The sequence below is a fragment of the Lissotriton vulgaris genome, chromosome 5 (assembly GCF_964263255.1).
Source record: "Lissotriton vulgaris chromosome 5, aLisVul1.2, whole genome shotgun sequence".
Lineage (NCBI taxonomy): Eukaryota > Metazoa > Chordata > Amphibia > Caudata > Salamandridae > Lissotriton > Lissotriton vulgaris.
The window spans coordinates 1797792018-1797819735 of record NC_141693.1 but is presented as its reverse complement, the minus strand read 5'-3'; the positions used below and the strand labels follow the sequence as shown (position 1 = coordinate 1797819735).

Below are 27718 nucleotides of genomic sequence, written 5' to 3'. Positions count from 1 at the left end.
CTAAAAATATAGAATTCTTTAGAAAACATCCTATCGCAACATGCAGACGTACAGATGATTAACAATTTGAATCCACTATAAAATTAATACAACAAAATTATAAGTAGTAAAGTCCACCTCTGGGAGACTAACATCAAGGTGAAAAGACTCAGAGTAAAACAAGACTGGGTAATTTCTGGCAAATAACCGTAAATCAAAATCCAAAATGTTTAACGTCCGATAAAGACAGGAAAATCTAAACTAAAAACCAAAATGTGGGAAGTCATTATTTTGGGGATACACAAAGACCCCTTTAGAAACTAAAAATAACAGCCTATATTGTACAATTTATATTGAGTAGAGGTATCGGTCTAAGTACTACCCACACGACTGCAGAAGTTTCTCTCACTTAATAGACCCCACTCAAACAAGATTTGTAAAGGGCAGATTTGCCGCTGATAACACAAGGCTATTTTGCCATGTGATAGACCGGGTAAATGACTATATCCCCTCCCTCCCTCCCTCCCCATGACGGCCACGGCGTTCGACAAGGGGAGTTCTTTAATAATGCTTTCTGAAAGCTTCATCAGCGCTATGCAAATTTGACATGGGACTAGATGAACACAATATTTGAATATTTTTGGCTAGTGTCTGCTTATCCTCAGGTGCGTGAGGGGCGGGATTAGAATGCAGTCTTGCGAAGGGCACCAGACCGGGTTGCCTCTCTTTTCACCCTTACTTTTGTTATTAGCAACAAAACCGCTTCTAGCAACTATCCACATTAATCCAAATATAAAAGATTATCTTTACTCACTCGGACCCAAAAACTGTCTGTGGACACAGATGACATACTAATCTTTTCAGAAGATGCCTAGTTAGCCATTCCATGCATCCTCGATACAATTAGCCGTGAGAAAACTGAAGTCTTTCTCCTAAACAATCTATGCCTCCCAATGATAGTCGCGAGGGCAAATCTGAGACAGCACTCAAAATAGACGGCAAGCAGTTCAAAAGATACATAGACTATTCAAGGAACAATATAGAAAACACACTGTATATAAAAAGACAAACTGACACCTGGTCCCCTAAATGTAAGTCTGGTGGGGAAGGATAGAATGATAAATGACAATTGCAACCCAGATTAACTTTATAACTTGTATATCCCCACTACAACTACCCCACCATCGATTGACAAACTCATATTGGACATGGTTTGAAAAAAATAAAAAAGCCCGAACCTCCCTACCAAAACTCGGAATAAATAAAACTTTGGGGTGGGAGGTAATATCAGCTTACATAATATTTATATATGCCAAACTGTCTCCCTGGACAGGCAAGCCTTAAGATGACAGACAAAGCATTTCTAGCCCCATTGATACAGAGTGAAAATGATCTGCTAAAACCTCCAACTCCTATGTCTACTCTGAGAAGGAAGTTCCTAAAACCTCCCCACTTGCACAACATCATTTAAAGACTTCGTTTTATGGGACTAATATTTCTATAAAACAATATGCGCCTCAAGACCTATCCTTGCTCCGGTATAATCCGTACATCATAATAAAGTGGAAAAATATCTGATGGAAGAAATGGACTAGCCAAGTAGGGGATATTATTTATCCTAGATCCTGCCTCTCATGAATAGCAGCCAGGATCTTCTGCAATGCTACAAAACGAGTACAGGTTACCCAATTTGCAGTTCCACAACATTCTTCACAATGCATAAAATAAAAAAAGACCCATAACTCTGAGCATATTCACGTTTTAAAAACAAATGTATCATTAAGGCCTCAAAACTGCATGAATATCCAAACTCCTGGAAAGCAAGGATAAAGAATAAACTTGCACCCACTATAAAGAATTGGGAGAAGACGTGTGCTTGGCGAAACATATACACTTTATCAGAACTAAATTGGTCTGATATTCTTACATATGCTACAAAGATTGTAATCTGTCTCATATTATCACAATGTAAATAGTTGTCTATGCAGAGGGCCTTCTGGAATACAGGAAAACTTTTTAAGGTGGGTCTGTTGAACAATTGCTGGAACAACCAAGAAAACAATGCAGAGTTAGAGCATGCGTTTTCCTCTTGCAAACAGTTATACGATTTTAGGTAGAACTGGGATGCTCCAGAAACTATATCTTTCAAACAAACATCACACGTAACTTCATTACTGTAACACTTGGGTCCTGGTTTCTGCCCCCTCCAAGGCACGAGTCTCCCTGATCTCCTTGACATACTACGAACAGTGGGACTAAAAACCATCTTTTGTGAATGGAGAAACTACAATAATATTTCCATCACACCTGGGGCCGTATTATGCATTTTCATTGTTTGAGTCAGTATCACCTACTAAAAGGTGAGCTAGGTGCAAACAATGAAAGTGTGCCCTATTAGGGTGAATGCGCTGCTCCCAGGGCAGGCACGAACTTGCGCTGGACCCAGGGAAGCACCTTCATGTGAAAACGCGGAGCGCTGTTTGCCGTCGCTTTGTGTTTTCACAGTGCAGGCGGCACCAGCCGGCACTTTTACAGGAATTAGAGATCTCCTTGCAGGCAGTTTCAATCTGTAACTGCACCTGCCAGCAAGGGGGTGTATTTAGGGGTGGGGGGGGGGGGGGTCTATAGGGCCCCCATCCCCACCCTCCAGAGAGCTGCTCTCAGGCAGCGCACTCAGTGTGTCCCAAAAGCTTCTTTTCATCTGTGCCTGCGTTGGTAATACGGCATGGGCACAAAGGAATGCCCTAATTTGCATAGGGCACAACCCCATGCAAATGAGGGAACACCCCCTGAAGGTAGGTAGCAATGGCGCTACAAGTGCACTAGCGCAATCAGTATTACTGAAGGGGATGCACAAGCGTATGCGCTCCCTTCTGCTATACCACAGTGCCCCGGGGGCACGCAAAAGTGGGCGCAACCACCTGTTGCACCACGGTGCACTTACTGTAATACGGCCCTTGTGGGCATGGATTTGTTTACACAAGAAAAGCAGAAAATAATATTTACAATAACACCTTCAAGTTAACCTCTCTTCGTTGCATGAAACAAAATAGACTCTACTCTTCAGAAATCTAAACCCTTCTTACGCCAAGTTTGGTCATTTCACAACTTACTAGGCCTTTTTATACAGCCAATACAACCGGATGTATGACGTTAAAATGCATACTTTTACCACACATACCATTACAACGGACTTTTTACAACGCAGGACCCTTTACAACGCATACCTTTACAACGCATGACATTACATCGCAGATACTACTACAACGCATGCCATTACAACGTAAGTATAGGTAAGTATATTATTTTTAAATATTATATTATTTTTTATAAAAGTGTAATTAATAAATATTTAATTATTTTTATTTATTAAATACATTGTTTATTAATGTCATTGTAATTAAAAAAAAAATATATATATATATATATCAAAACACAGTTTTGCCCGCAGATAGAGGAAGCCACATCACAGGTAAATTGTGCGCCAGTATTCTTTATTGAAGGCTGTTGCGAGGACAAACAGCGGACTTCACAGAAAATATTTAGCCCCAGCCTGACGCGTTTCGTGCAATTCACTTCTTCAAAGGCACAGGCATCACAGTCTTTGCACGCTGATTTTCGCACATTTGTTGAAATAATTAGTGCCGCCCCACTGGGCGTGGCCACACCTGTGGCCCTCTGGTCACTGTAGTGCTCGTTTCTCAAGTGAGCAAAGCGTGCATGGACTCTTCGTGAAAAATGTTACCCGAGTGGGTTGCGTTGTCAGCCTCCAGCCCTCGCAGCCTTGGTGATCCTTCCAATAATCGGCATCTGTAATCCCAACATCGACGTTGTGCAGCGTCGACAGGGAAATGCAGCAATGCATCCGGGCTTCCTCCGCGGCCCAGGCGTGACCGCTGTTACATCAAAACACAGTTTTGCCCGCAGATAGAGGAAGCCACATCACAGGTAAATTGTGCGCCAGTATTCTTTATTGAAGGCTGTTGCGAGGACAAACAGCGGACTTCACAGAAAATATTTAGCCCCAGCCTGACGCGTTTCGTGCAATTCACTTCTTCAAAGGCACAGGCATCACAGTCTTTGCACGCTGATTTTCGCACATTTGTTGAAATAATTAGTGCCGCCCCACTGGGCGTGGCCACACCTGTGGCCCTCTGGTCACTGTAGTGCTCGTTTCTCAAGTGAGCAAAGCGTGCATGGACTCTTCGTGAAAAATGTTACCCGAGTGGGTTGCGTTGTCAGCCTCCAGCCCTCGCAGCCTTGGTGATCCTTCCAATAATCGGCATCTGTAATCCCAACATCGACGTTGTGCAGCGTCGACAGGGAAATGCAGCAATGCATCCGGGCTTCCTCCGCGGCCCAGGCGTGACCGCTGTTACATCAAAACACAGTTTTGCCCGCAGATAGAGGAAGCCACATCACAGGTAAATTGTGCGCCAGTATTCTTTATTGAAGGCTGTTGCGAGGACAAACAGCGGACTTCACAGAAAATATTTAGCCCCAGCCTGACGCGTTTCGTGCAATTCACTTCTTCAAAGGCACAGGCATCACAGTCTTTGCACGCTGATTTTCGCACATTTGTTGAAATAATTAGTGCCGCCCCACTGGGCGTGGCCACACCTGTGGCCCTCTGGTCACTGTAGTGCTCGTTTCTCAAGTGAGCAAAGCGTGCATGGACTCTTCGTGAAAAATGTTACCCGAGTGGGTTGCGTTGTCAGCCTCCAGCCCTCGCAGCCTTGGTGATCCTTCCAATAATCGGCATCTGTAATCCCAACATCGACGTTGTGCAGCGTCGACAGGGAAATGCAGCAATGCATCCGGGCTTCCTCCGCGGCCCAGGCGTGACCGCTGTTACATCAAAACACAGTTTTGCCCGCAGATAGAGGAAGCCACATCACAGGTAAATTGTGCGCCAGTATTCTTTATTGAAGGCTGTTGCGAGGACAAACAGCGGACTTCACAGAAAATATTTAGCCCCAGCCTGACGCGTTTCGTGCAATTCACTTCTTCAAAGGCACAGGCATCACAGTCTTTGCACGCTGATTTTCGCACATTTGTTGAAATAATTAGTGCCGCCCCACTGGGCGTGGCCACACCTGTGGCCCTCTGGTCACTGTAGTGCTCGTTTCTCAAGTGAGCAAAGCGTGCATGGACTCTTCGTGAAAAATGTTACCCGAGTGGGTTGCGTTGTCAGCCTCCAGCCCTCGCAGCCTTGGTGATCCTTCCAATAATCGGCATCTGTAATCCCAACATCGACGTTGTGCAGCGTCGACAGGGAAATGCAGCAATGCATCCGGGCTTCCTCCGCGGCCCAGGCGTGACCGCTGTTACATCAAAACACAGTTTTGCCCGCAGATAGAGGAAGCCACATCACAGGTAAATTGTGCGCCAGTATTCTTTATTGAAGGCTGTTGCGAGGACAAACAGCGGACTTCACAGAAAATATTTAGCCCCAGCCTGACGCGTTTCGTGCAATTCACTTCTTCAAAGGCACAGGCATCACAGTCTTTGCACGCTGATTTTCGCACATTTGTTGAAATAATTAGTGCCGCCCCACTGGGCGTGGCCACACCTGTGGCCCTCTGGTCACTGTAGTGCTCGTTTCTCAAGTGAGCAAAGCGTGCATGGACTCTTCGTGAAAAATGTTACCCGAGTGGGTTGCGTTGTCAGCCTCCAGCCCTCGCAGCCTTGGTGATCCTTCCAATAATCGGCATCTGTAATCCCAACATCGACGTTGTGCAGCGTCGACAGGGAAATGCAGCAATGCATCCGGGCTTCCTCCGCGGCCCAGGCGTGACCGCTGTTACATCAAAACACAGTTTTGCCCGCAGATAGAGGAAGCCACATCACAGGTAAATTGTGCGCCAGTATTCTTTATTGAAGGCTGTTGCGAGGACAAACAGCGGACTTCACAGAAAATATTTAGCCCCAGCCTGACGCGTTTCGTGCAATTCACTTCTTCAAAGGCACAGGCATCACAGTCTTTGCACGCTGATTTTCGCACATTTGTTGAAATAATTAGTGCCGCCCCACTGGGCGTGGCCACACCTGTGGCCCTCTGGTCACTGTAGTGCTCGTTTCTCAAGTGAGCAAAGCGTGCATGGACTCTTCGTGAAAAATGTTACCCGAGTGGGTTGCGTTGTCAGCCTCCAGCCCTCGCAGCCTTGGTGATCCTTCCAATAATCGGCATCTGTAATCCCAACATCGACGTTGTGCAGCGTCGACAGGGAAATGCAGCAATGCATCCGGGCTTCCTCCGCGGCCCAGGCGTGACCGCTGTTACATCAAAACACAGTTTTGCCCGCAGATAGAGGAAGCCACATCACAGGTAAATTGTGCGCCAGTATTCTTTATTGAAGGCTGTTGCGAGGACAAACAGCGGACTTCACAGAAAATATTTAGCCCCAGCCTGACGCGTTTCGTGCAATTCACTTCTTCAAAGGCACAGGCATCACAGTCTTTGCACGCTGATTTTCGCACATTTGTTGAAATAATTAGTGCCGCCCCACTGGGCGTGGCCACACCTGTGGCCCTCTGGTCACTGTAGTGCTCGTTTCTCAAGTGAGCAAAGCGTGCATGGACTCTTCGTGAAAAATGTTACCCGAGTGGGTTGCGTTGTCAGCCTCCAGCCCTCGCAGCCTTGGTGATCCTTCCAATAATCGGCATCTGTAATCCCAACATCGACGTTGTGCAGCGTCGACAGGGAAATGCAGCAATGCATCCGGGCTTCCTCCGCGGCCCAGGCGTGACCGCTGTTACATCAAAACACAGTTTTGCCCGCAGATAGAGGAAGCCACATCACAGGTAAATTGTGCGCCAGTATTCTTTATTGAAGGCTGTTGCGAGGACAAACAGCGGACTTCACAGAAAATATTTAGCCCCAGCCTGACGCGTTTCGTGCAATTCACTTCTTCAAAGGCACAGGCATCACAGTCTTTGCACGCTGATTTTCGCACATTTGTTGAAATAATTAGTGCCGCCCCACTGGGCGTGGCCACACCTGTGGCCCTCTGGTCACTGTAGTGCTCGTTTCTCAAGTGAGCAAAGCGTGCATGGACTCTTCGTGAAAAATGTTACCCGAGTGGGTTGCGTTGTCAGCCTCCAGCCCTCGCAGCCTTGGTGATCCTTCCAATAATCGGCATCTGTAATCCCAACATCGACGTTGTGCAGCGTCGACAGGGAAATGCAGCAATGCATCCGGGCTTCCTCCGCGGCCCAGGCGTGACCGCTGTTACATCAAAACACAGTTTTGCCCGCAGATAGAGGAAGCCACATCACAGGTAAATTGTGCGCCAGTATTCTTTATTGAAGGCTGTTGCGAGGACAAACAGCGGACTTCACAGAAAATATTTAGCCCCAGCCTGACGCGTTTCGTGCAATTCACTTCTTCAAAGGCACAGGCATCACAGTCTTTGCACGCTGATTTTCGCACATTTGTGCCAGAGGGCCACAGGTGTGGCCACGCCCAGTGGGGCGGCACTAATTATTTCAACAAATGTGCGAAAATCAGCGTGCAAAGACTGTGATGCCTGTGCCTTTGAAGAAGTGAATTGCACGAAACGCGTCAGGCTGGGGCTAAATATTTTCTGTGAAGTCCGCTGTTTGTCCTCGCAACAGCCTTCAATAAAGAATACTGGCGCACAACTTACCTGTGATGTGGCTTCCTCTATCTGCGGGCAAAACTGTGTTTTGATGTAACAGCGGTCACGCCTGGGCCGCGGAGGAAGCCCGGATGCATTGCTGCATTTCCCTGTCGACGCTGCACAACGTCGATGTTGGGATTACAGATGCCGATTATTGGAAGGATCACCAAGGCTGCGAGGGCTGGAGGCTGACAACGCAACCCACTCGGGTAACATTTTTCACGAAGAGTCCATGCACGCTTTGCTCACTTGAGAAACGAGCACTACAGTGACCAGAGGGCCACAGGTGTGGCCACGCCCAGTGGGGCGGCACTAATTATTTCAACAAATGTGCGAAAATCAGCGTGCAAAGACTGTGATGCCTGTGCCTTTGAAGAAGTGAATTGCACGAAACGCGTCAGGCTGGGGCTAAATATTTTCTGTGAAGTCCGCTGTTTGTCCTCGCAACAGCCTTCAATAAAGAATACTGGCGCACAACTTACCTGTGATGTGGCTTCCTCTATCTGCGGGCAAAACTGTGTTTTGATGTAACAGCGGTCACGCCTGGGCCGCGGAGGAAGCCCGGATGCATTGCTGCATTTCCCTGTCGACGCTGCACAACGTCGATGTTGGGATTACAGATGCCGATTATTGGAAGGATCACCAAGGCTGCGAGGGCTGGAGGCTGACAACGCAACCCACTCGGGTAACATTTTTCACGAAGAGTCCATGCACGCTTTGCTCACTTGAGAAATGAGCACTACAGTGACCAGAGGGCCACAGGTGTGGCCACGCCCAGTGGGGCGGCACTAATTATTTCAACAAATGTGCGAAAATCAGCGTGCAAAGACTGTGATGCCTGTGCCTTTGAAGAAGTGAATTGCACGAAACGCGTCAGGCTGGGGCTAAATATTTTCTGTGAAGTCCGCTGTTTGTCCTCGCAACAGCCTTCAATAAAGAATACTGGCGCACAACTTACCTGTGATGTGGCTTCCTCTATCTGCGGGCAAAACTGTGTTTTGATGTAACAGCGGTCACGCCTGGGCCGCGGAGGAAGCCCGGATGCATTGCTGCATTTCCCTGTCGACGCTGCACAACGTCGATGTTGGGATTACAGATGCCGATTATTGGAAGGATCACCAAGGCTGCGAGGGCTGGAGGCTGACAACGCAACCCACTCGGGTAACATTTTTCACGAAGAGTCCATGCACGCTTTGCTCACTTGAGAAACGAGCACTACAGTGACCAGAGGGCCACAGGTGTGGCCACGCCCAGTGGGGCGGCACTAATTATTTCAACAAATGTGCGAAAATCAGCGTGCAAAGACTGTGATGCCTGTGCCTTTGAAGAAGTGAATTGCAAGAAACGCGTCAGGCTGGGGCTAAATATTTTCTGTGAAGTCCGCTGTTTGTCCTCGCAACAGCCTTCAATAAAGAATACTGGCGCACAACTTACCTGTGATGTGGCTTCCTCTATCTGCGGGCAAAACTGTGTTTTGATATATATATATATATATATATATGTCATGTGATCAAGGCCTCTGTGTAGGCCGAAACGTCATGCTGTGGTGTGCCGCTTCCTCGAGGAAATAAAAATTACTGCTCACTGCACCCGAGGTCTCCTCTCTTCTTCCTGCGCAGCGGTATCCAGGACTGGGCTCCGGGCGAGAGGTAGCAGGGATTGTTATATATATATATATATATATATATATATATATATATATATATATATATATATATATATATTTTTTTTACACTGACGAAGCCTGCAAAGGCGAAACGTGTCTGTTGGGGTGAGGGGGGTTTGGTGTAATAAATCTTGATTTTGGATACCAGCGTGCCAGCCGTTTTATTCCGAACTCGTGGATGAAAGTAGGAACGTGTAGCAATATATATATATATATATATATATATATATATATATATATATATATACATACATACACACATACACACGCACACTTTCTTAAATAAATATTAAAAATTTCTCAAATAAATGTATTTAATTAAATTTAAGTATTTTTATAAAACTGAACCCTTAAAATACCCCTGTTCCCCAAAACCAGCCCTGAACCCTAAAAATACCCCTGTACCCCATAACCCAAACCCAGCCCTGAACCCTAAAAATACCCCTGTACCCCAAAACCCAAACCCAGCCCTGAACCCTAAAAATACCCCTGTACCCCAAAACCCAAACCCAGCCCTGAACCCTAAAAATACCCCTGTACCCCAAAACCCAAACCCAGCCCTGAACCCTAAAAATACCCCTGTACCCCAAAACCCAAACCCAGCCCTGAACCCTAAAAATACCCCTGTACCCCAAACCCAGCCCTGAACCCTAAAAATACCTTTGTACCCCAAAACTCAAACCCAGCCCTGAACCCTAAAAATACCCCTGTACCCCAAAACCAGCCCTGAACCCTAAAAATACCCCTGTACCCCAAAACCCAAACCCAGCCCTGAACCCTAAAAATACCCCTGTACCCCAAAACCCAAACTATATATAAAATTACTTTAATTAATTAATGTAATTTATTTTTACTTACCTATACTTACGTTGTAATGGCATGCGTTGTAATAGTATCTGCGATGTAATGTCATGCGTTGTAAAGGTATGCGATGTAAAGGGTCCTGCATTGTAATGGTATGCGTGGTAAAAATCGCGTTGTAACAGTTACATACCTCTCCAATCTCACTCAACCACCTCCTAAGCTACTTTCTCCCATTTTCAAACACTCCAAAGCTTTAACACTTGCCCTTTTTCGTTCATTCTCGGTTTCATCTACTCTTCATATGAATACCCCACTTTGGTATAATAAATCTCTTAAATTACGCAATTGTGCGCTCTTTTGGAAGGAATGGATTGACAAAGGAATTCTCACTTACCAACATCTTATTTCTGACAATTCCTTATTGACCTTTCCAGCACTTCGTGACTCCTTCGGTATTTCTAACAAATACTGCACACACTTTCATGAACTTCTGCCCAAACTATCCACTATTATCCTACACAATACTCCTTCATCCTCTTCACCTCCCCTCCTTGCCTCTCCACCTAACTTTCAGGTTCCCCTTAAGGCCTCTGCTATTTATAAATTAGTTTCTCCCTCACTTATTGACAGGCCTAAAACTAATCTTGAACTTATCTGGGAATCGGACCTCAATCAAACTTTTCCCTCACTTACCTGGGACTCTATTTGGTCCAAACTTCATTCCACTTCTCGTTCCGCTAGTACCACACAAACCCTTTATTTTTGTTATAATAGATTATTTTATACTCCCTGTGATTTGTTTAAATTTAAATTGTTAGACACTAAGAAGTGTTGGTCCTGTTCATGCACTCCTGGTGACTTTGTTCACATGTTTTTTTCTTTGTCCTAAGGACCAACTTATGTGGTCCCACATTTGGTCTACAATTAATAAGATTTTATCTACTAATGTTCCCTTTGTTATTTCTTTTGTATTCCTGGGTGGTTTGGCCCCAGTTTGGGATGACCCACTCCATACTCGTAAATGTACTGATCTTTGCATAGCTATCGCTTTTCAAATTATAACCACTAATTGGAAAGACACTACAAACGTGGTTTATAATGCTTGGTGGAATTTGCTCTGTCATCATCATAGACTAGATCGTGCATGTGCTTCTTCTATTCCGTTGTTGATAAAACGTGATTTACTTTGGTCCCCTTTAACAGACTTTTTATCTAAAAGTGCCTCTTGATCACATGTTATTGTTATATTTAGTATTACTCTTATTATTATTACTATGTACTTCTCTGTATTTCATACCTCTTTATTTCTCTTACCATAAATTTTTCTATTGCTTTTCCCCTTCCATCCCCACTTCTTTCCCTTTCTTCCCTCTTTCTTTCTCTCTTCCTTCCCCACAAAATGAAAAGTTATAAAAGCATTTTCTCTTTGTATAGCGTTTTCCCCTTTTGGGGCCTTTCTTGTTTACTGGCACATTATTCTCCACAATTTTTTTAAATTCCTATTGCTCTTTATTTGTGCTATTGTACTGATGTTTTACATTGTTTTCTTCAACTCAATAAAGCTTTTCAAACTTAAAAAAAAAGAAATTAAACAAGCTGCCTTCCAACAGGACATGAATAATGGAAACAACCAGACAGGTATAAATCAATCAATAAGCGAGCTCATTCCTCGGCCCTCGCTGTCATCACTAATGTACTGCGCTTTACAGTTTGCTGCAGGCCGGATAAGTGTTTCCAAATGCTTTCCGTAATAAAAGAAAAAAAAACTAATGCTTTCAGCGAGGAAACATACAATGTCCCGCTTTCATACCTGCTCTCAACCGCAATGGCCAGCTGGAGCGTGCGACGTCTGATGCCTTTTGAACACTCAATCAAAAGTTACTTCTTTAATATTCCTGATGTCTTGCTCCTCAGCCCGGCACTGCCCAGTCAACGCATGCTGAAGGCGTCTCGCGCAGCAGCGCCATTTAAATGGAATAGTCTAACGCGCAGCTTTCCTGCGCAGCCACGTGACAGCAGGCCTTGGCCCAGAAGAGCCTCTGCGGGTCCCGCGTGGGCGACCTTCAAGTGACCGCTAGACAATGACTCAGGAGGTCTGGCTAATTAAATGGATTCAGTGAACACAAATTGAGTTGGGAGCTGACGTCCAACAAGACACTGCCGGAACGCGTTGCTTAAAAGGATTGCTGGCCTCAGTTCAAAATCTTACAAGCTTATTATGAAATTAGACTGGTCACAGGTCGAGAGGAAACTTTCATGATTTTTAAGCCAGAATTATGGATCTCTTAATGAAGCATAGGTAAAAGTATAGGTTTATTGCACTCTATACGAAGCTAGGAGGTAGAGGTTTGCGTCAGCTTTTATAAATCACATCACCAGGGCAATGGTTCTTAGTTTTACTGCAGGGGAGAGGCACTGTCCATCTTTTCAAGGGCGTAAGGTTTTCTTCAAACCGGTACCACCTGTGGCCTGGATAAATCAAATCAAATTGACTTTATTTCGGATATATTGCAATCCATAAAAGTACACACAATTAGACAATTCATAAAAAAACATCACAATACTCACAAAGTCAATCTTAAATTACATACAACACAAATATATCATAAAAAAGGGAGTGCATTGACAGAATTAGAACAAGAGATGCAAGTAAAGTCCATATACAGAATATACGAAGTAAAGTGCAATAGTGCCATAAACTACAGTTAATGCACGTTTACTCATCCAAACAATTTCTTAGTCTCATAGTCATTTTTAAGAATTCTAGCACCTGGAGGACACTGTCCGAATGCAGCAACTGTAAGTACATAAGGGCGGGTCTGATTTGGTTAAAATTTAATTTCTTTAAAAGAGTAACCAGGTACCGCTTTCGTGGATATTCATAAAATGTACATAAAAATATAAAATGCAGCATGTCCTGTGGAGACTTCCCGTCGCAGCCACAGGGAGCTGCTGGTTTCTTAAAAATGTCCGACTTGGGTCTAATTAAAAGCTGATGAAAGATGTTAAACCTGAAGCGGGTCAGCAAAAATTTCTCATGGGTGGTGAAGGAGCATGTTAGATACAATTCCATTGAATTACAAGTTCTCAACATGATATACATTCTAACATTAGGTTTCAGGAGCTCTACTTCATCTCTTGCAGCATTACGGTTCAGGTAAAAAGCTCTCTTAATTGCAACAACATCACCCTTAACTATATCCCCCGGGTTATCAAACAGGTTCAGTCGGCCAAGTTTCGCAAATTGCGACTTCAAATATTTAAGCCAGGGTACACGCATTGAGTGGTCAAGCGATAAAAGATCCTCCACTATCAAGTGGGTCAGAGGGATTGCATCACTTAACCAAAGTTTTACCCAGCACAACAACGGTTTCAGTCCAACAATGTCCGATAAATGTAAACAGCCAAGTTCTTCATGAGCGGCTAAATTCGGTGTGCTCCCAGGGACACACAACAGACGTTTTAAAAATTTATTTTCAACTATTTGAAGTTGATCACTGTTTGTGTAGCCCCATATCTCGCTTCCGTACACTGCAGTGGCTATGGATTTAGCGTTGTATAATTTCATCATAGCCCAGTTTGGCTTTTTTCCTAATTTAGAGGCAAAATTGAAGATAGAAGCATTTACCCTGGACATTTCCCCCTTCTTCTTGGCCAGATGTGGGGCCCAACTCATTTTTGTATCAAATAAGACACCCAGGTAGGAAAACATCTGGGTGATGGGTATCGGAACATCATTCAATTTAAAATTGAACTTCTTCTTAGGTTGACGGCCGACATGCATTATGAAATATTTTGAATTGTTGACCGTAAGGTCCCTATCAGACATAAATTTATTAAATCCATTCAAAAGTGCCTGAAGACCTAATTCAGTTCGTGAAATTAAGACCGCATCATCGGCATATAAAAGCAGAGGAATACCCCTCGCACCCGCCCTAGGACAATCAGATTTTATTTCCTGTAAATCAGCCTCCAGGTCATTTATATAAAAATTAAAAAGGTAAGGAGCCATAATGCACCCCTGACGTACACCTTTATTAATTGGAAAACAACCCGTGGTTTCCCCAGTCGAAGAATACCTCACATTGGCTCTTGTTTCATTGTGCAGATCCGCTAGGAACTCCACAATACCCCCATCTATTCCCTTGTCCTTCATGGTCCTCCACAGCCTCCCCCTGTTGACACTGTCAAAGGCTGAGGACAGATCCATGAAGGCAAGATGAATTGCTCCCTTCTGAACGACAGTATATTTATTCAGAATAAGGAACAGGTTGAGACACTGAGTTATGGTTGAGCGCCCCTCACAAAAACCATATTGAGAGATTGACAAGATGTGGTTTTCATTCGACCAACTTATTAGGCGTTGAAGTATAACTCTCCCCATGATCTTAACCATTGAATCAATTAGGGATATGGGTCGATAGCAAAGTGCACTTCCCCTATCTCCCTTCTTGAATACGGGGACTATAGTTGATAGTCCCCAAGATTCTGGACACCCCACTGCGGCCGCCGCATTAAATACGGCAACCAGAATGGGAGCCCAAAAGGCTGGATCAGACTTGTAAAGATCCGGGGGTATTCCGTCAGGCCCTGGCGCTTTATTAGCAGTGAGGCCCATTATGGCTGCCAAGACCTCACTTTTGTTAAAAATAATAGGGGTAACCCTATCATAGGGGGCAACAGCCATAGATCCAGAATTATCAGAATAATATAAACTTTTAAAATGGCCTTTCCATTCCTTTTTGGTTATACAGCAACCAATTCCGTCATCAGGGTCCTCGATCAAGAAAGGTTTCTTAACCAAAGCCCAGAATTTGGTGCTGCTATTCAGGGTAGAGGGGTCAAGCAATTCCTCCCACGCCTCTTTCCTCAGTAGCTCCTTACGGGAGATAGTAATAGCCTTATATTCCTTTCTACAGAGTTTTACAACCTCCCGATCCCTCGGGGAAGCTGACAAAGCAAGCCTCAATTTGCGAGCAGCTACGGTGCAATCATGGCTAAACCATCTCGGTCCTACTTTTACCTGGGTTTTATTAGGAACAGATAAGAACGCTGACACCTTCTCCGCTATATTTTGATAAGCCTCTAGAACTAATTTAGGTTCACCTCCCCCGTTGATACAAACGTCAATGTCCTCAGCACACCCTTCAGAGATGTCTTTATAGAGTGCATCCGCAGAGTCAATTGACCATTTTAACCGCCTTCTCCCATCTGTTGTGCCCAATCTTCCTTGGACAGTACTTTTAGGACAATTTTTTCCCCATGGACAGTTCAAACAGATTGTGACAGGATTATGGTCACTAAATTCACTAGGGAGGATACAGAAAGAATCTAGAAAAGTTTGCATAGTCCTAGAGACAAGTATATGGTCAATGAAGGTACCCCTGCCATGTCCCTTAAAAGTAGGGATATCAAAACAGTATGAAGGGTCCTTTAAAGACATAGCCAAAGAAAGGTCAAGGTCATTCATTAAGTCATTACACATTTCCCCCTCTATGGTGTGCTCCATATGCAGACAATCCGCACGAGCACAGATCATTTCTGATAAACACTTGTGCAAAGGATCTACACATGGATGCAGATTAAAATCCCCCAAAATCATGAGGTTATGGCCCACTTTTTCCATAAAATTAGAGACAAAAGAATTAAGAGCATGGATATGATTCAAACCTGCACTATCAAAAGCAGCATTGTAAAAATTCACCAGTCCCACAAGAACATTACCACCAGATAGAATTAGTCCCATGACCCCTGTGTGCTGAGCTACCAGTCTCCGTACTTCGCATGGTATCAATATGGAGACAGACTACAAGACCCCCCTTGGGCCTTCCCCGTAATGAAGGCACGGCCGGCACAAAGAAGGCCTTATACCCTTCTAAAAACAGATTACAGCCCAACTCCCAGGTCTTTTGGAGACAAATGATAGAAAACTGCTTGATGTAGGTAACCCAGTTTATATCAGACATTTTGGCCGCAAGACCAGCAATATTCCAGGAGACAACAAGGTTTCCTGAAGTTTTACCCTCCGGGTTCAAAGAATTTGTAGTTTCACCTGAAGCCCTAGTAATCTGAGCCGCAGGTGCCCCCAGTCAGTCACACTGCTCCAGACCGGATAACATTTCGAATCTATGCTGTGTATTTAGATTCAACCCAAATTGATGATGACCGTCACTTGGACTCCTATTATGACTTCTAATAGGCCCCCCTGACCCACAAGGGTTAGTAACATTATAGAAAAACGGAGACTCCTGAACAGGAGTATAGGGTTCAAACCCCCGCCTGGTTAAATTCTGTTGTGGTGTAGGTTTACACAGATGTGCATAAAAGTAACCCAAGGGGCGTACACAAATACTATTCATGTTATATACCAATGCAGAAGCTCTCAAATGGATAGTTGCCACGTGCTGGGGGTGCTTAAAATTTATGACTATACAGTCCCCTGTCCCAGTCTTTTTTGACGGCCCTACCCAATTTACACGTCTTACTGTCATAATTTGGTCTGAGTATAAAACAGGGAACCCGCAGTTTTTATTGAGCCAAGACACAGTTTTATTTTTCAAAGAGGATTGGGATTCATCAAAAGGAGATGCGGGATGAGTCCCGCAGGGGGGCACATTAGTTAGTACAGCCACAAACGGAGCACAATCTGGTGGTAAATTAAGATCGCGATTGTACCTCGGGGGTCTGGGTACTCTACTGGTTATTTGCTTTGTGGATGGTATCGGCGGGGCCGCTGCCACAGGGATATCTGGACGAATAGGGGTTTCAGAACCAGTGGCCACTGCAACAGCAGCATTCCCCCTTGCCTTATTACATGTATCGTTGATATCGGCAAGTTCTAAACCTTTCCTCCCAGAGGGTACACTTCCACAAGATGTGACACTATTCTTTGCTGATAACAGACCACGCAGCCTTGTCACTTCCTTTGCTAGGTTATCTATCTTACTCGTTAATGGTTTAATGAGCTCCTCCATTTTAGTTGTCAAAGAAGCTTCTAGATTTTTTATAAGTGAAGCTAGAAAATCAGGAGTTATGCTTACACCATTTCCATTACCATCATTGTTAGTGCCCATAAAAACAAAAGGGGTTGGTATTGCAGGACTGATAATTGCATTACCATCCTTATTTTTAGACTTATGTTGCTTCCCATTTACCCTTTGAGAGAGTGTTCTACAAGATCTTATAGCCCTGGTTTCTGGTTGGGGCTCATGTAACACACTGGTATCAGGACATGACAGCACCTGAGGGTCAGAATGAGCCTCCACGTTAACTAAAATGGACACTGGAGGGTCAATAGAAATGACATCAGACGAGTTAATTACACATCCTTGTAACGGGCTGATAGGGGAGTTTTCAGATGACATTTCCCCTACCACAGAGTTTTTCCCCAATGATGCACGCCTGTTATTATTTATCTGGCTTACTTTCCTAACCAGGAAATTATCAAGAGTAGCGGGACCCACCGGTGCCTTATCATTTTTGGATTTAGACATTATGAATATTAATAGAACTAATACTTGCAAACAGATACCCTTCAATCTAAGCACTGAGTGTTAAAACAACCTATACAGCTCAATATTAAAAAATGATCAGATGTCTTACACGCTCCAAGCGCGGAAATGGTCCACAAGGGGAAAAATAAGGGTCCAGGCCCAGTCCAGTCTCCTTCAGTCCCCAGAGGGCCACAGAGGGCCACAGAGGGCCACAGAGGGCCACAGAGGGCCACAGAGGGCCACAGAGGGCCACAGAGGGCCACAGAGGGCCACAGACCCGCCCTTTGCCCGGGCTTCGCCCCGGGCGCTCCCGCGCGCGACTCGCGGGGGCAAGAGGGATGTCAGCGTTATCTAGCGCCTCCGGGCGCTTCCAGCGCGTCACAGGCGCGCCGCCCCTAAGGCTGCTGGGGGCTGTAGTGCGGCGTGTTGTCCAGCGCACCTCCGCCGGTTTCTCTAATTAGCGCCGTTCCCCTCACGGCTCTGGTCCGCCTGATGGCGTGCAGGTAATGTCCTCGCGCTTACTGATGTTCCCCCCCCTGGATACTTAAATGCACTGAATCGATCATGGGCGCGTGCGTGTTTTTATAATAACAATTTGTACTGTGTGTGTGTGAAGGTGGGCATACGCTATATACAGGATAAGCTACCTGTAGTGTGCCCTATCAAATTGCATCTATTCATTTTGCGTTCCGTGACATCACAAAGTTCTCAAATGACATTTCATTACTCTGCCCGTACAATGTGTTTTTTTCGTTTACATTTAAGAAGCAAATAGTATGTCGGGCTAAAAAAGAAAAGGTACAAATAAGGAGTGGTACTATTGTTTTTTATGAAATATTAGCATTATGCCAGTTACCCAGTTTAAACAAAATGCAGTGTCAGCAAAGCAAGCTTTACTGAAAACATAACGAACTGTTAGCTCATCCCATGTTGAGCCCACCGTCGAAGTTCATGGCTCACTCAGTAGAATTTCAGGACTGGGCATTTGGCAGAGAACATCTGTAACTTTTCTGAATTTGATTTCCAGTAAAAGGCCTCCTCGTTAGAATATCAAAAGGAGCAAACAATAGAAGTACCTTTAAAATCCACTCACCTCAGGGTAGGCCTCTCTCCCAAAGGGAGGGGGGAAATCCACTTCCCCCCACTTGGCTTTGCAGAGGTAATCAGCCGTGGCATCAATCTTCGCTGCCATGTCCAGGACGTAAACTCCATCTTTTGTCACCACTACATTCAAGAATCAAATGCACAACAACGGTCACCTTAAGAATGATTGCAGCAGCTTGATAATGTACCACAACAGACATATCTGTACAGCACATATTCACCAAGAGAAGTTTCTTAACGCTATGACGGACTGTGGATTGGTTTCATTGTCCTCGTCAAAGCTACTCGTTTTTGTGACCTCGGAAGGTCAGAGCAGACCGGCAGGATTTGAACCAGAGGTAAATGGCCATACACCGATCCCTCCCATGGCCCCTTGGTCATACACAGACCCCTGCAATGGAGAGACTGGTTCACCAAACCACTAGGCCAAGAAGTCATTCAACTACCTAACGCAGCCCTGTATTTGAACACAAGTTGGAATAATGATCTGGTCTCCTAAACCAGGTGCTAGCACAAAATAATAACAAGCATTTGCAATGCAATAGGTCTCGCATTAGGAAAGTGTAAGCTATTGGTATAGTAAATGACATTTTTTTAATATGTGCTGGCTTTGAAAATATATAAATTAATAGCATCATTAATCACAAAGCCATTAGCTTACACTTTCCTACTGCGAGTCCTATTGGCTATGGCAATGCTTGGTAGCAAGCAAGGACAGTGCTGTTGTGGTGCTGAGTGATGATGTGGTGGTGTCCCCGAGTGATGTGGTGGTGTCCCCGAGTGATGGAGGGTGGACTTGGAGGGAGGACTTGGAGGATGGAGAAAGGAGTAACAGAAAGAGCGTGGGTGCGAGAGCGAGAAAGTCGTAGAAAGAGGGGTAGGCGGAGAAAAAAAAATTAACACACGAGTGGTGCGGACGTCAAAAGTGAAAACAAGCATTTGCAATGCAAAAGGTCTCGCATTATGAAAGTTTGAGATATTGGTCTTGTGAATGACCATTTTTTTTATTTATGTGTTAGTTTTGAAAATAGCTAAATTAATAGCTTTGTCATTTACAATGCCAATAGTTATAACTTTTGCAAATGTGACACCTATAGCATTTGTAATGCAACATGTTTTGTATTTACGTGACTTAGATGTATTGATATTACAACTAACAATGTGGCTTTAATTTTTTTTTAAATAATACTTAATAAAAGTGATTCTAATTTATAATGGCAATAGCTTAAACTTTTGTAAATAACTTGTGAAGATTATGTTCAGTGTATTTTATGGTGATGAAAATCCAAGAACAGAAGTGAAATATTAACATCTTTTTGTTACATTTGTAATAAAGTTTGAAACATTGAAGAACATATTTGAACCAGTTGTTGTTGAATGGTTGCAGAGAGTGATGCTGTGATGGCGCTGGGGGATGCTGTGATGGCGCTGGGGGATGCTGTGATGGCGCTGGGGGATGCTGTGATGCGATGCTGTGATGGCGCTGAGTGATTCAGGGGTGGCGCTGAGTGATGCAGGGGTGGCGCTGAGTGATGCAGGGGTTGCAAGGGGAAAAAAACGAGTCTAACAGAGGGCAGAAGGGCACAAAAAGCCAGTCTAACAGAGGGCAGAAGGGCAGAAAATCAAGGTAAAACGAGTCTAACAGAGGGCAGAAGGGCACAAAAAACGAGTCTAATAGGAGCAGAAGGGCAGAAAACAAGGGGAAAAAAATGAGTAATAGGGGTAGATGGGCACAAAAAGCGAGTCTAACAGAGGGCAGAAGGGCACAAAGGCGAGTAACAGAGGGCAGAAGGGCAGAAAAACAAGGTATAAAACGAGTCGCACAGGGGCCAGAAGGGCACAAAAACAAGGGAAAAACGAGTCTAACAGAGGGCAGAAGGGCAGAAAAACAAGGGGAAAAACGAGTAATAGGGGCAGAAGGGCACAAAAAAACTAGTCTAATAGGGGCAGAAGGGCAGAAAAACAAGGGAAAAAAAGAGTCTAATAGGGGCAGAAAGGTGATGCTGGGGTTGCAAGGGGGGGAAAAACGAGTGTAACAGAGGGCAGAAGGGCACAAAAAGCGAGTCTAACAGGGGCAGAAGGGCACAAAAACAAGGGGAAAACGAGTCTAACCGGGGCAGAAGGGCAGAAAAACAAGGGAGCACTCGGCAAAATCCGCCTTTTAGCTTTCTGGTTTAACGGCAATAGGTCTCTCTACGAGACCTAACAAGTCTAACAGGGGCGGAAGGGCACAAAAAACGAGTCTAATCCACTGGGCAAGAATGTAGATATTGCCTTATTGCATCCCTGTATTCCTGGCAGTTTAAGCATTTGTGTGGTGTCCGCAATCATGGCATTTCTATGCAGATTGAACTGAGCAGCTCAGAACATAGTGGGTTTTTCATTTACGGGGGTTTTAATTATCACAAAACGTATATTTAAATAATTATCACGAAGCGTATATTTTAGAAAAAGCCACTAGGTGGAGCTGCAAGCATAGAAAGACAAACAAAGTTAATTTTAAAACACCCGTGGACGCAGGGTCTGATGAAAAAGGAAAGAAACCAAGTTGTGAACAAGAACATCGCCGAAAGAAGCTTTTAGGGGCGGGGGAGCGGATCCCTTTGAAGCACGGCCTCGCGGCCGTGAAAGAAGTGTGAAACAGCAGGGATGTTAATTAGGAGAGAGGAGAAGTGAGGCCGATCGCGCTGGGGAAGCAACAGATGGCTTTGATGTGGGCACGCTTTCCGCTCCACTAGTTCACAGGAACTGTTCAAAATCCGCGATGGTTCCAGGCCTTGGATTGCCTACTATAATTCTCGACAACAAGCATTGCTAAAAGCAATGCTTTTAAGTCGAGACCTAAAAATTAGTTAACACCTGGCGACTGCTTATATTTTTCAATATTCAGCATTGAAAGGGAAAGTAGGTTAGCGAGAGGGATGTTACAGGGAGAGTGAGGGAGAGCACGAGAATGAGAGAGAACTACAGGGGAGGAATGGAGATAAAGAGAGCAAGGAGTAACAGAAAGAGCGTGGGTGCGAGAGCAAGACGGGAGGAGAGGAGTTTTTAGTGAGGGGCAAAAGGCCCACTGGTGAGCTTTAGCTAATGCATGGCGAGTGTAGGGCTAAAATAACAAGATAGCAGGGAGTGCATTCCTTTTAAGTCTGATGGGGGGGCGGGCGAGCGGCAGCCTTTGAAGTCTGAAGGGGGGTGGGGGAGCAAATGGTGAGGCACACGCACGGTCCATAATCCGCATTCCAAAGCCCTCTGGCATAACGAAAGTAAGAGGGGGAGCAGGGAGTGAGGCCGAGCGTGCGCTGGCAAAAGCAGTCCAGATGCCAGCTTCGCGCTTCGTTTTGGTTAGAGTGCAGTGGCCTTTGGGAACTTCTAAGTGTTTAGCGATGCCAGGCGGCTGTGTGGGGGTGGGGGGGGGCTACTGTTGTGCTAGCTATTTACAGAACTCTGCCTGGTGAGGAGTGAGGAACAGAAAATGGGAGGAAGAGTGTGACTGAGTGACATCATGTGCACTCGCCTAGGTACCTCGAAGCCAGCAGCAGCGCAGGGCTTGGTGACGAGCGGTCTCCTTGATGGCTGCAGTGCATTTGTAAGGTAGTAGAGCACACTGTGACCGAGTAGCTGCCACTGCACAGTGTACTTGGTTACTGCCTCTAGGCACGGTCTAGTGAGTGTTGTGGCTTCCACTGCACACTGTGGTGGTAATGCTTTGTGCAGTGCCGAGAGTGCAGCTGTCATTACCACAAGGCGTTGTCCATACCATGGGGCTTGAGTGAGGGTGCTACGAAGGCTCACTTCCATAAATACATGTTTTCTGTCTTCAGCTTGGGGATGGAGGAGAAGGGAAGACGTATGTGAAAGGAAGCTGGGGAGACTTCAGTTAAAGCATTGCTAAAAAGGAGGGACACGGATACAACCATTGTGGTGAAAAAAAAAACCAAGCTCTCTGCATTGCGGGAGCGCATTCCTTTTAAGTCTGATGCAAGGCACAGACAAAAGGAGGTTTGTGACGTGCCTGGTTTGTGCACGCGCATAGGTCACATGAACTGTGGCTAATCTGCCGTTTTGGCTCACTAGAAATCTCGACAAACAAGTATTGCTAAAGCAATGCTTTAGGTCGAGACCTAAAAAGCAATGCCAGGGCATGTGAGGAGTGTGTCCAGACTCGACATGTAGTTAATGTGATCGAAAAAGTAGGAATTAAATATCTAAAACGGTTTGTTAATCAGCTTGGGAGTAATTGACCGAAAATTGTAAGAAATACCAACATTTCAAATGCAAACAGCAGACAAATGGAAAGGTACAGAATACAATTCATAAAAATGACATTTTCGCAAAGCATTGTAATGTTGTATAGTATGGGTTTACAATACTGTATCTAAGACATTTGTTGAGTGTGGACGGACAACTACATGTGAATGACAACAATGGGCCAATGGATGAACGGGCTGACCGACAGCTCCTACTAGTAAGAATATTGCATATGTAACTTTACCAAACTCAAAAGATCTTGACAAACCTAAAAACTAGTTATTGGCACTCAAGCCACGGTTGAAGATGCATAAGAAGGTTAATAATAATTTTAATCGCTTACCAAGGGGGTTGATCTCCAGGTAAGTGAAGTACAAGTCGTCGTACAAGTTAAAGAGGCCAGTAATGAAGCTGGCAAGGATGCTGTGAATGAGTCAAAATAAAGACAGTAATTAGCAAGTTCATGAACAGGTCACTTCATTAACAATGCTGGAAATTTCCAAATGCTGTGGTGGGAATATAGTTTTTTTTTTTTTGCTCGCCTTTAGTAATGTAGGTTTTGTGGAATGTCAAGAAGGACTCTGCACGTGCAATTGGGGTCAGCAAACCATTTACTTGTCGTGTCCTCTATCTAACCTCAGCACGTAAAAATCACCTTTGCATAAGAAATAAACTGCATTGAAAAGGTAACATTTTCGACTCGAGGTCCTTTCCAGTCTCTCACTTCTCAAACTCTATCTGTACATTAGTTGAAGGTGTCACCATTCTAACAGATCCTGCGAGATGCAGCGGAGGCAGAAGTCACAGAAGAAGGCCCTTCAGGAGCAGCACCCGATGCTCTTCATACCAAGTAAACACGATGGTGAATCAAGCTGTAAAACCAAGAATCACTTACACACACCAGCTGTCCAGAGCAGAACAGAGCTCACAGACCCCTTAAGGCAGGGTTCTCCAAAATCAGTCCTGGAGGGCCGGATCCATGCCAGATTTTGGGAATATCCTTTAGATAAATATAGCCCTTTGAAAAAATCTGGCATGGACCTAGCCACCCAAGACCAACTTTGAAGAACCCTGCCTGAAGGCATTAGGGAATAGACCCCTTTCAGGGTCAAATAACGATGGCCTCAAGAATAGGTAGTACATGTGGTTCTGTTTGTCAACACTCACCCTGAACAGGAATGGGAAAAGCTGGACTGAAAACGTCGATTCCTTTAACTTAACTGACACCGTTGTCCAACGAGACGCCACTGCGCTGCATTCGGCGTTCAAATCAACTTTACAAGGAACGATATTTCAGGCAAAAAGTCTGGACTGACCATTTTAATCAGAATGGCAGCTCCTTAACTTCCTGACTGAGCATGTACGTATAAATTGGATCTTTGCTCAGGTATCTCCACATTACACATTCCGTCCATGTCCCATCGCCCAATCTCTGCGATGAGTCAGGAGGCCCTGGCGCGAGCAGAGCAGCTTAATGGCTGGATCAGAGCCATTCATAACATTTCAGCAAGGAGCCGAACACTGTCAGAGGAAAAAAATCAGTTTAGCCTAATTGGGGGATATTCATCAATGCCAAGTCGGCTCATTTTGAGTTCTGTTCATTACCGTAAGGCAGATCAGTCAGTCCAGACTGCCAAAGCTGCATCAGAAGAGAGCTCAAGCGAAGGGCAGGGCAGTCCATGCGTTTTTATAACTCACATGGGCGTTGTCCTAGCATGAAGGCGGCTTCATGAAGTCTGGGTGCCTCATATCGTCCGTAACTCACCATGGAGTCACACAATGAATGCGGTTGTGTTCTTGCAAGCAAGGCAGCACTCTACATTACTGAACAGCAGCGGCGGCGGGCACCATGCTCATTCATTTGGATCCATGGTGGAGCTCGATGCTGCCCCAGAGAACCAGGGGTCGTATTACAGAAGGTGCCCCGGGGGCCGCAACGGGCGTTTGTACCCGCTTTGCGTGCCCCCAGGGCATTTTGGTATTATAGAAGGGAGCGCAGACGCTTGTGCGTCACCTTCTAGAATACCGAAAGCGTTGGCGCACTTAATGCGCCAGCACCATCTTCAGAGGGTGTTCCCTAATTTGCATACGGGGTGTGCTTTATGCAAATGAGGGAATTACTTTGACTCTGCACGTGCGCCATATTACAGGCGCAGTCAAAGAAGCCCACAGGAGGCACACCGACAGTGCGCCATTTAAAAGGTGGCGCACTGTCAGTGCACCTCCTAGCAGCCTTCTGCAGGGGGTAAAGGGGGTCCCATGGACCTCACAGACATCCCCTTGCAGGCAGGTGCAGTCACTGACTGCACCCTCCTGCAAGGGGATCTCTAATGCCCTTTGAAAGTTCTGGCGGGTGCCGCCTGCACAGTGAAAACACGCAGCGACTTGTGGTGTTCTATTATTGTGTATTTCTACCATTGGTTTATTATTTGTGGGCTCCTCTATTGCCTGAGGGCAGCGCATAGATCATAATAGGGAGCATTGGCATGGTCTGCGCCTGTCGCACCTTTTGAAAGGTGCGCCGGGCGCAAACAATGCCAATGCGTAATACAGCACCAGGAGTGCAGTCTGTCTGAACAGGAACACCCTGAAGGCAGCTTCTCTGTTCACTAGGAGTACAAGGGGACTCCTTAGAGGACAACTCAAACACCCTCAGAGGATCAACATACAATTACTCTCACAAACAAGAGAACACGGATTCACGGGGAGGGGCGGTGAGGAGAGAACTCACAATACAAGAAGCCCTTAAACCATACTTTCAGGTTGCATCCAGTACATAGCGTATCAATAAACATCAGCTCTGTGGTAAACAGTCTACTGAGACAGGCCTAGAAAAACAAAGCAGCAATCTGCAGGGACAAAAGGTGAACAACAACCTGAGCAGTGCCCGTGACGTCACATGCCTTCCACTTGCAAGCATTCCTTATGAAGGTGGGGATGCTATACATTTAGCAGTTTATTTTTAATTTTAATTAGTCTCTTGACAAAGACTTTGGGCAGACAAAAATGTGGGAGGTTGAATTCAACAACAGACTGAAACGTCAACTACTACATCTATTTCCCTAGCATGTTTGGCTACCGAGGAATTGTTATCTATTGTTTTAGATTAATTTCCTTATTTTTTTTATTCTTTGGAATAGATGGTCACGTCATTGATTTGTAGACTCCTTCATATACCCTCTATCATTGAGTTTTATTGTTTCTGAATGTACCCCTTGCATTCTTGTCCACATTAAAAGTGCGTACTTCTGAGAAAACCCGATATACCCAGGTTTGTAAAAATCTGTTGCATCTTGATATTATCAATAACTGTTACTTACGTCTAGATTTGTTCAAGGTTCAGTCCCCATTTGGGCCTCAACATACAAATAATGAATCTGTACAACAAATGTAAAATGACACATATGAAAAGATTAAAAAGCCATCACTGCCAATAGAAAGAGTGTGGGTTCTAAATAGTAAGGTCGTCAATCATTCCTGATGCAAAGGAAAATGTATAAAAACCACAAATAGTAAAATCAGCATTGGAGTTCTGCAGTTTTTACATCACACAAGTGCATGCCGCCTGCTCATGTCACACCGGCGCAGCATTGTGCCTTGGTTTAGACCAGCTTCGATCACGAGGACCAGTCACGCATTACGCCATCATTACTTGAGTCAGGTACAGAATTGCAGTGCTGTGGCAAGTGTAACAAAGTAGACAAATCCAGTACATGCAAACATCATTTATATGTAAAATAGAAAAAAGAGAATAGGCCATTGTCTGCAGTTCTGCATTTAACACTAGAAAGAGAAAGTAACTGCTTCGTGCACTCTTGGGGTCGACTTCATAGACTACGATCTTGATGCAGCGCTCTGCAACTAACACACCGCTGCAAAGTAAAGTTTTCTAGGTGTCTTGGATGTTTGTCCCTGTAAGACAGACTATATCACAACCAAACTACATGCAACACAATGCAGTTAAAGTCTGCAACCCAGCTACCTCTTCTATCACCTGTTAATATTATGCTTGGCTATTACCATGTGCAGAGCTCTACTAACGCTCGGCTAGGTTTATGCTATAGAAACAGGCGTACATACATATCGGATTCCATGGTAAAGAACAATCTCCCGCTAGAACAGTGACTTAGCCTTAAAGCAGCAAAGGGCTCATGCCTGAACACAAGTATAGAAAGGGCAGCCTTATAGACCTAGGCAGAAACAGAGCAATTGTAACTGCTCCTACATTTTCTCTTCAAATCTTTCAATAGATGCAACATAGTGCATTACTGTGGATATATTTTGTTTCCTTAGTTCTAGTGTCTGTCATTTGGATTTTGAGATGGTTTTAGTTTATCTTCTGCACATAAGTGATAATATTATATAGTAAAAAGAGGGGGGGGGGACAATAAGTGGACCTAAGCAGAGGCAGTATGCCTTCACCTTGCACACACTGTTTTTGCAGATGCAGTGATTTAGGATAATGTCGAGTGCTTAAATGGCTCACATCAAAACACTCTCAAGGAAAGAAAGTATTTTAATAGCCACTCACTTGTAAGTGATACATGTATTTAACTGGGGTGTGACATTTCATAAACGTTTGCTTGCGAGTCAGGAAGGTTGGAAGATTATTAAGATGACACCCAAAGCCTGCCGGGAATGCTGCAAGCAAGGTCACAGATGCCAGCTTGTGACAGTGAAACAGAAGCGGCTTCCGCCAGCACGAGGAACATGATGACAGGTTTGTAAGCATCTGTGATATTTGAAGTATCTTAACCATCTTTTAGAATAAACATGCTGAA

General features: G+C 44.8%; 1 protein-coding gene across 2 annotated transcripts in view; it reads right to left on the bottom strand.

Annotated features, from left to right (window-relative positions):
- ACLY (ATP citrate lyase) overlaps positions 1-27718 on the bottom strand; it is a 320315-nt gene that overhangs the window by 193925 nt on the left and 98672 nt on the right. For both annotated transcript variants that reach the window (XM_086924155.1, XM_086924154.1), the window contains exons 6-7: positions 23281-23360; positions 18679-18809 (exon numbers count right to left, since the gene is read on the bottom strand). In XM_086924155.1, coding sequence (XP_086780281.1) covers positions 18679-18809; positions 23281-23360 — 211 coding nt within the window. The remainder of the gene's footprint in view (positions 1-18678; positions 18810-23280; positions 23361-27718) is intronic.